Source organism: Xyrauchen texanus, chromosome 44 (genome assembly GCF_025860055.1).
Source record: "Xyrauchen texanus isolate HMW12.3.18 chromosome 44, RBS_HiC_50CHRs, whole genome shotgun sequence".
NCBI lineage: Eukaryota > Metazoa > Chordata > Actinopteri > Cypriniformes > Catostomidae > Xyrauchen > Xyrauchen texanus.
In genome coordinates, this window is record NC_068319.1 from 26,083,874 (window position 1) to 26,094,318 (window position 10,445).

At 38.9% G+C, this 10,445-nt stretch overlaps 1 protein-coding gene across 1 annotated transcript in view; it reads right to left on the reverse strand.

Annotated features, from left to right (window-relative positions):
• Nucleotides 1-483: 483 nt before the first annotated feature.
• Nucleotides 484-10,445, reverse strand: part of cwc27 (CWC27 spliceosome associated cyclophilin) — a 65,291-nt gene continuing 55,329 nt past the window's right edge. The window contains exon 14 of the mRNA XM_052118010.1: nt 484-979. Coding sequence (XP_051973970.1) covers nt 817-979 — 163 coding nt within the window. The 3' untranslated portion in view covers nt 484-816. The remainder of the gene's footprint in view (nt 980-10,445) is intronic.

Below are 10,445 nucleotides of genomic sequence, written 5' to 3' on the forward strand. Positions count from 1 at the left end.
AGCATACCTCTCCCACACTTGGCTCACCACTTGCGGTGAAGTCTCCATTCTCTGTACAGTAAATCTGTTTACGTGCTTATTATGAATGAGAGTGCACTGCTCCACACAATCAGTTTCTGTTTAGGATGTGCCGTCGAGTCAAGCATGTACCTCCTAGAAATTTATATATGCAAATTTTAGCCACAGGAAATGGAGAAAAACATTAGTTAACTTCATAAAGTGAAAAAAAAAAACAGATACTGCTTTATTTTAATTTTTTAACTAATTAAATTTCCCAGCATGAATATTAACATATCTTCTATTTGAAAAAACATTTTTGTTTAGTTCTGTATGATAAACAGTTTTGGCACAATGCTCTCCAATAAAGGTATGTAAAATCTAAGCAGCAAGACCATAATTATACGCATAGTACATATGACTTGCTAGCATAACTAATATGTCAGACTTATTAGCCAAGCTACAAAGTGAAAAACAATACTTGGTAAACATTAGGACTTTTTATTAACTTGATGAAAATGCACATTTTAACTAATGTAAGAAATTTATTTTGTATGACCAATTGCAAAATAAATGCACTGAGGAATAAACTGACTGATTTCTTTACAGTGTCTACATTGTTAGAAGACATTTCAAGAGTTTCAAACAATATCTGCAGATATCACCCATTCTTAAGTCACCGCACACGGAACAATAGTTAATACAAGCAAAAAGAAATGGTTGTTGCCCCTGATTTTTTGCCATTTCTATTGGTAAGAGTTATTCCAGACAGACTTTGTTGCAGAGAGTGAGCAAAGAAAGAGACTGTAAGCTCTAGCATCACCTCCTGGCCTTCTTCCCTTTCATCAGTTTCTTGCTCTCCTCTCGTCTCCTCTTATTGACAGGGTTGCGTGGATCGTATATCTCGAATGTGTCTTCATCCTGCATGTTGGCATCTTTTACCTTTCTGGTTTGTTCATCAAATTGCAGAACATGGGCCATCCTAAATCAAAAGAGGAAACAGAGCTCAGTTCAAAAGAACAGCGAAACGTAACTCATGCGCCACTAAATCATCAAAATCAAAGATACAAGTGGTGGGAATTTCCAGGTGGAATGGTTCAGAGCAGACTTTGACAAGTCCACAAACAGCTGGTTTCAAAACTACTTTAAAAAGGAAAAGTTCACCCCAAAATAAAAATTACGATCATTTACATCATGAGTTGAGACCCGAAAACTAATGTTGGTGTAAGATATTCGATTAATAATTTTGTGGCACTGGCAGAATTTTCCACTAATGATGCAAAGCAAAATACACTTATATTAGGACTGCACAATTAATCTAATAAATAATCAAGATCACAATTACAGCTGCCACAAGTAAATGTGAAAAGAGTCAATTACAGCATTCCATTGACTGTCGTTGAGTAAACTTAGTAATTTATTATGTTTTTTTCTTCTAGTATAGGCACAAGGCTTAAACAGTATACAGTACATGTTAACTAGAGGTAGACGATATATCTGTTTTACCGATAAATCTGTGCTGATAGTTTATCGGCAAAAATCTCCACAGAAAGTTGTTGATAGTTTTTTTTTATTCCTCATCAATAAACTTCATCTTGTGAAATAAATATTCACTCACCGGCCACTTTATCAGGTACACCTGTATATCTACTTATTCATGCGATTATCTAATCAGCCGATTGTGTGGCAGCAGTGTAATGTATAAAATCATGCAGATATGGGTCAGGAGCTTCAGTTAATGGTAAATGGTCTGCAATTACACTCACCTAAAGGATTATTAGGAACACCTGTTCAATTTCTCATTAATGCAATTATCTAATCAACCAATCACATGGCAGTTGCTTCAACGCATTTAGGGGTGTGGTCCTGGTCAAGACAATCTCCTGAACTCCAAACTGAATGTCAGAATGGGAAAGAAAGGTGATTTAAGCAATTCTGAGCATGGCATGGTTGTTTGTGCCAGACGGGCCGGTCTGAGTATTAAATGCCACGGCCTACCTGAGCATTGTTTCTGACCATGTCCATCCCTTTATGGCCACCATGTACCCATCCTCTGATGGCTACTTCCAGTAGGATAATGCACCATGTCACAAAGCTCGAATCATTTCAAATTGGTTTCTTGAACATGACAATGAGTTCACTGTACTAAAATGGCCCCCACAGTCACCAGATCTCAACCCAATAGAGCATCTTTGGGATGTGGTGGAATGGGAGCTTCGTGCCCTGGATGTGCATCCCACAAATCTCCATCAAATGCAAGATGCTATCCTATCAATATGGGCCAACATTTCTAAAGAATGCTTTCAGCACCTTGTTGAATCAATGCCACGTAGAATTAAGACAGTTCTGAAGGCGAAAGGGGGTCAAACACAGTATTAGTATGGTGTTCCTAATAATCATTTAGGTGAGTGTATATAGCACCTTTTTAACCTTAGTGGTATTCAAAGCGTTTTACACTGTGTCTCATTCACCCATTCACACACCGTTGATGGCAGAGCTGCAATGCAAGGCGCTAGCCTGCCATTGGGAGCAACTTGGGGTTCAGTGTCTTGACCAAGGACACTTTGGCATGTTGAGTCATGTGGGCCAGGAATCGAACCGACAACCCTGCAATTAGTGGACAACCCGCTCTACCACCTGAGCCACATCCGCCCCAAATGATCGCATCATTAATGATCACATCAACCATCAAAATGGGTGAAAAATGTGATTGATCGTGGCATGATTGTTGGTGCCAGATGGGTTGGTCTGAGTATATTTCTGTAACTGCTGATCTCCTGGGATTTCCATGCGCAACTGTCTCTAGAGCAGACCTGGGCAACGTATGGCCCACAAGCGTTTAAAATGCTCAGGGTTGCCAGAGAAAAGATGCAAACTCCCAATTCAAGATTAATACTTGTGCAAATTGGAAATATTCTGTCTAATGTTATACTTATTTTGTGCAATCTGACAACCATGCATGCAATTGCGCTCTTTCTAGCTCTCGCTTTCCCCTTTGAACAAACTTGGAGATCTCTCGTGCAATACTCTGCTCAAGGAAAAGTGTTATACCGCCACTCTGTGTCAGTTTTTTATGCTGTGTAATTTTAATAATAAATTAACATGGAAGTAGAGATGGTAAAATAAATCATTTATAATTAGCTCGACGATTATTCCGTTTTTTTAAGTGTCTACCTTTGTAGAGCAATATATTACTTTAGGCAATTGCAGAATAGTCCCATTAGTCACAGATACACTTCAGAAATCAGAGTACACAACTATTTCTGGGCTTAAAAGATACAAAAACCAAATCAATGCAGAACATTATATCTCAAAAGGAATACAATGTGGCCCCTATGCACTACTTAAAGCCTGATGTGGCCCCTTTACCAAAATAGTTGCCCACCCCTGCTCTAGTGTAGAGTGGGGTGAGAAAAACAAAAAACAACCAGTGAGCGGCCGTTCTGTGGACAAAAACACCTTGTTGATGAGAGGTCAACAGAGGATGGACAGACTGGTTTGAGTGGTTAGAAAGGCTACGGTAACTCAGATAACCGCTCTGTACAATTGCAGTGAGCAGAATAGCATCTCAGAATGCTCAACATGTTGAAGGCTGCAGCCTCAGTTTCCTGTTCTAAGCTAACAGTAGTGGTAACCGGAAGGATCTTCTGCTGCTGTAGCCAATCCGCCTCAATATTTGACTATATGTCAAATGTTTGTTGTACTGTAGGTTCAGAAATGCATTTCTACATAACTGTTGTAACGTGTCTTTATTTGGGTTACTGTCACGTTCCTGTCAGCTTGGATCAGTCTGGCCATTCTCCTCTGACCTCAATCATTAACAAGCCATTTCACCCACAGAACTACATCTCACTGGATGTTTTCTTTACCCGCAGCATTCTCTTCACACTCCAGAGATTGTTGTGTGTGAAAATCCCAGGAGATGAGCAGTTACAGAAATACTCAAACCAGCCCATCTGGCACCAACAATCATGCCACGGTCCAAATCACTGAGATTAAAATTTTTCCCAATTCTGATGGTTGATGTGAACATTAACTGAAGCTCCTGACCCATATCTGCAAGATTTGATACATTACATTGGAATTTTATACTTGTAGCCTCAATGTCTGTGCCTGCCATAGTAAGGAAAGACTATGAAATGTTTCATCACTCTATAAATCTATTTAAAAAAAAAAACCTGGCCCTAAATGGTTATTGGCATTCTCCACCATCTTGGTTATCGTATCAGCAAAATCCATTAATTAATCCAACTTCTAATGTTGACATGATTTTAGTGAATAAGATGCCCATTTTTATGCTGAAATACCAAGCACAAAAGTGGTGCAACTGTTTAGTGAATTCACCCCTGAGTCTTTTCGACCCACATAACACCATTTTAGGGGGTTAAGTTTGCATGTGCATTCTAGGGTTAAAAGCTCAGATTTACATTTAGTTTTGGAGCAGAGCTTGGATGAGGTGCAGAGAGTCCAATGTGTTCACATCTCACCTGTTCTGTTGACCTACATTTTCAACTGAGAGGACGGCAGTCTGAATAAAGACATGGTAGCAACCTCAAAGAAACTTTAGTAGGGATGAAACAGGTCATTGTTATACATCATGGACACAGTTGGATGATTCTCTGGGGTCTCATCTAAACCAAAAAAAAAAAAAAAAGAAACGTAAAAGGAAAAGACATTCCACACCTGTTTGAGCTATTCTGGTGAAGGTCAGAACTTCTGGCAAAACGTTACCAGCCAAGAATACAAACCTGTAGTGTTGGTATCATACTGAACACACTGGCTGAAAAAACAAGATATGACGGGACCTTTCAATAATTCAACAAACTCCTAGCTGTCATTCAATACGTTGCAACTTTTGTTGGTTTCACAGAAGTGTCTCCGGAAGAAACCAGAGGAGCTGAAGCAAGAGTTTTAAATTGAGCTGGTTGTTGGACTCAAGACAAATGCATAAAGGAACTGTAAATTGAGACCCTTCAAAAGGCTCTCATTGATGAATAATCTGCCGTGCTGCTATTTTTGAGCCACTTCAGAACCCCTGGATTTAGCCAAAGAGACAATGTGAGTCTGAATTTTAATGCAAACACATTGGAGTTTCAGGGATAGTCAAGCTCCAAAAAGAATGGGAGCTGATCAATAATTTGATTTAAAAGTGGAAGTCGTATAGTCTATCATTAACTTTCATTAAATGGAACAAAGCCAGGTAAAGATGTTTCAAATTTCTCTTTTTGTGTTCCATGGAAGGACAGTCAAACGGTTTGACTTTGGGATGGGTGAATAATGCCAGAATTCAATTTTTTTTGTGAGCTATCCTTTTAAGTGTTTGACTAACCATGTGTGCATGCTAGTATCCATTTGAAGTCTGTAGGAGGTGTGACAGCTCATCTAGAATGTCATGGCTATAGTCTGGCAGACCCAGAGGACTCCCGCCATGCAAGGCAACTGGCTCTGATAATTTGTCTAGCAGTCTCAGTTATGACAGCCCATCGGACTCCTCACCCCAGTGTTATGGCTTGTGCTAAAATCCCACCATTTGATTTGGGCTCTTATCAGGGAGGGGCTCCAGCTTCAGCTCAGCCATGATGCGGAGGCCCTCTGAAGCCTCTTCCTGAATTTATTTTTCTTTCGCTTTTGCGAAAGAGGGGAGGGTGGGAGCTCCTGGCTCCTGGGCGAAAAGGGTTTTTGTAGACGCAGACACAGATGGAATAGTTTACAATCTGGCCCAGACTTGACTTCCAGTGTCTGACCTGTTGTAACCCGTGTTCCGTTCGTGGGGTCCACCAGGCGTTCAGCAAGTGGTAAAGACTTTAAACTGCTGTTTTTCTAGTGCCGAGGGCCTCTTGTCCCTCCTCCCAGAAGTTGGGCTCAGGATCTCAGATAGGGTCTCTGCCACTACCACCAGAGACAAGAGTTTGGACTGGTCAACCATCGACTAGTCAACACCAGGCAACATGCAAAGATGAGGGCTGTCCGTGTGTCTAGAAATATGGGCTGCACGTAGATAGTATGCGCGTGCAGTGCTGATAACAAAATTTGCGTTATGCACACCGCTCAAGATGTGGAAAACCGAAATATACTTACAAACTGATGCGTGTAATTTTCTTCAATGTTAAAATATTTTCTCCAATCATAGCATAATATGCAGACATAACTATTAGTAAACTATTCATAGGTTGATTTCCCTGAAAAGTGTAAACATTGTGGCATTTGAAGCCATCAAAACATTGCTTGTTTGTTTTAGGGGTTCAGTCACACTTAGCAACACTGACTTAACCAATGGCATGCATTTGGACAGGAACTAACTGATTGTTCAGCCAATATTAGACAACTGTTTGAAAGAATATACTGTTTTCGCAGATCTCATTGATGGTGCTAGTGGTGCAAAAATTACAGCTTTATGACTCACTAGCCAGCTTGTCTTTAACTCTTTCCCTGCCAGCGTTTTTTAAAAAAGTTGCCAGCCATCGCCAGGGTTTTTGACGATTTTCGCTAAACTTTAATGGCCCGCAGAATATTTTCTTCCATGAATATATGAAGATGCTATATATCAAAATAAAGATCTGGGCCTCTGCTTTTAGGCAAAAAAAACGATTTTAATTTATCTTCATTTGTTCTTTTTTTATTGCGTCTTGAACAGAGGTAGGTTTTGTCAAAAAACAACATTTCAGACAAAAAGCTGAGAAAAAGGCATGTTTATGTCTGATATTTTGAGCTTCTCATACTTTCTTTGATCAAAGAGTTGCATACTCTTTCAAAACATGCGCAGGGGTCTTCCTTACCGTATAACACCTAAAACACGGAAACACGGAAAATTCCGTGTTTGGCGGGGAAGCGTTTTTTCATAAAACACGGAAAATTCCGTGTTTGGCGGGGAAAGAGTTAAAGGATCCCAAGGCTAGTCGAATTTTTTTTACATTTAATTTTGTACATGCCTACAGGAAAGCAAGATGTAAGTCCTGAGACAGTATTGTCAACCTGTCAAGAAGTAACTAATAGGAAACACGCGTGGACCGGCCTCAGCCAGCAGCCACCATTTTGCACTCACATGTGGTATTTGTTGGAGAATTTAGTGGACATATTTAGATAGAAGCCGGAGGTCTTTGATAAAAAGAGAATACGAGGAAAAAACACACCGTGTCAGAATTAATTTTCCCTCCGCGGCTCCCTGCGTGAAGAGGGAGGACGGCGGCCTGAAAGATCTTCACTTTATCCTCAGCGTGTCACCATTGCGGCCTCGGCACAGACTCGCACACCATTAAGACTGACAATTAATCAAGCGTAAAGCCATTACTCTCCACAGAGGCATGCACTTGACCGCATTCTTTACATTTGATTGTGATTTACGGTCATCCTACAAATGCGTTTGCGTAAGGAAAAATTACTGAGGCGGACGTCTACCAAACAGTCAAGCAAAGACACTCTGCATCCAACCCACAGAGTTGCTTCAAATACTTCCAACGGAAAACCACTCTGGGTTTTCAATGAACTGTATCTATGGATTGGGCATATGTAGTTTATGCAGGACCCCAAAAAGCCAGCCGTGCAAACTGCTGAAGCTATACGTTTTAACTGAGACTGAAAAAAACCCAGAATGATTTACCAGTCTGCTTCCCGTAATCCTCAGAAAAACTAGAAGTGCCTTGTGACGCATTGGTCATGGCAGGGCTTTATAAATAAAGTGTATCTATGAATCACAGTAATGTCCAATCAGATTAAATAGAAAAACATATCTTTCATACTGAACGCTATAAATGTGGATGAGTAAAATCATTTCTAAGTACCTACAGCCATCCCAGAGGCCATACTTAGGCTACAAACACATGCATCTTTTCGTATGCTAGTGTGATTATATAGAAAACAGAATCAACCTGATACATTTCCAATTGATATTCTATTTGTGTCCTGTACATCCAATCAAACTCTACAGTGTTTTGGAGCAAATTCATCTTACTTGGTAGAAGCTAATCAAATTAGGCAGATGCCAACATAGACAGGTTGGATGCTTGACATACCTTTATCCTGAAAACTATTAACAAACTATGCAAGGTAAAAGAAAATATGACCCAGACTACATTAGATACGGGTTAGCTATTTGATGTCTGATGTCAAATTTGGGTCCTAAAGCAAAACAAGTTGAAAAGCACTGGTTTTGAGCCATAGCTTTGTGCCTCATATACAGCATCAACATTAATTCTCCCTTGTGTCCAATTAATTTGCAGCATCGTAAATGTTATCCTGGCCACAGAACAGAGCCGTCAATAACACACTTACCCCTACTTACATGGAAATGCTCCCATCAGATTAGGTCTACATAATTAATTGCAAGAATGCCAAAAAAGAAACGCCGAAGATTGTTTAGTCTTCATATTTAACAGAGTGCAAAAATAAAACCGAACAGACTTAATATTTGTTCAGCCAGTGGTGTACATGTGATTTAGTGATGATTGTGACATGGTAATTATTTCATTTCTGTCATCATCATACCGTAGCACGCTGATGTACAGGAATGTCTGCTGTAACGCACAGATGGCAGATGTAGCTGCAACCACTGACGACAAACATTACTGTCCGTTGCAATGTCTAGCCATAGCCATGAAAACAAACAGTGGCCCATGTCGCAAATGCCGCACTCAGTTCCTCGAGTCTACACTTTGCCATGTGGACATTTGGGTAACAGTTTGCTGTAAAGTCCACATCAGTGTAGGCTTCGTGTGCACGTCAAAGGTGCATAACAGCCGCAAAAGTGGAGCTCATGAGCAGCCTTCTGAAACCCAAAAAAGACTAGGGCTGTGCAATACATCGGAAGCTAACTGGGAAAATAGAAATACTATGACATTACTGAGAGTGGAAATACCGCCGATACGTTTATTTGCACGCAGCAGAGACAACGTTAATCTCATCAATGAAAACACTGACAAAAACATTTGTTGATGAAGGATTTTTGATTTGGTCAACGATGGCGAAAACAAGATGAAAGACACATCATGACAAGAATGAAAGCTAAATTAAAGCATGCTGTTGATGAAAATATGACAAGACATGAAAAACATGTAGAAACAGATGTTTATAGAAGAAATTCGATTTTTTTGTATCTAATTCTATAATCCAGTATGTTGGGGATCTCCCTGCTTGAGCTGCACGAGTTGAACGCTCTGAACACCGGCAAAAGTAACCGCTTTTAAACTAGTATTTATACACAAGATTATTCACTATATCCAAAACATGTAATATTACAACTTACATCTGCACAGACAATGAAACGAATACACAAGTGAACTAATTTACATGCTACTCGTGAAATAAAAAAAAATTAAGAATACAGTATGCTAACTTCTAAAGAATCGGTAAAACTACAGTATATTCATTATATTACACAAAGTTTGGTCTGTTTCAGTTTGACAAGTTTTTCGCTAATCATTATCAACAAAAAAAATATATATATTATTTTTGTTAAATGATATGCTATTTTAATCAGAGAAAAATAACTTAAGACGACGAAATATTGACTACATTTTAAAGGACATTTTAGTCAAAAGACATGCACATATTTACGAAAATGTTATCAATGTGTGCGTAGGAAAATGTATACGCACATTTCAATGCCCATTTTGTGTGTATACGTTTAAACGCTCACTGAGCACTTTATAAAATACACCTACTTATTCATGTGATTACCTAAATCAGCCAATTGTGTGGCAGCAAAGCAATGCATAAAATCACGCAGATACGGGTCAACCATAGAACGAGTAGAAAAGGCTAAACTGTTGGGTCTGGTTATTGATAGTAGTCTTTCTTGGACAGAACACATAAATACTATTGTTAACAGAATAGGATGTGGCATTGCATTAACTAAAAAATGTTGTCATTATGTGAATCAAGAAACTTTAAAAATAGTAACAGAGTCATTAATATTATGTCACTTGTCATACTGCACTGAGGTGTGGTCTTCTGCAACTAAAAAGGACTTGTCAAAAATTCAGGTTGCGCAAAATAAAGCAGCAAGACTGGTTCTAGCCTGTTCAATTAAAACAAGTAGAGATCAGATGTATTCTACTCTTTCATGGCTCACTTTAAACCAAAGAATAACAGTTACTTTAAGCAGTATGATATATAACACATTGACAATGAAAATGCCTATTTCTCTGTTTAATCAAATAGTGTATTGTAATTCTGTGCATAATTATAACACCAGAAAGGCAAATAATGGTCATATAATGACCCCTATCCAAAAACAAATTTTATGAAGAAAACCATTCTGTATAGAGCAATAGTCATCTGGAATAACATTCCCATTGAAGTTCGTCAGCTTTGTAATAAGCTGGCATTTAAAAGAAGTCTAAGGTGTTGTGTGTCGATGTAGGTTTTTATATGTTATGATTAAGGTAATTGTAAATAACATGGTATTTATATTTAGTTTTATGAATCGAAACTAGATTGTATGTAGGTATGAG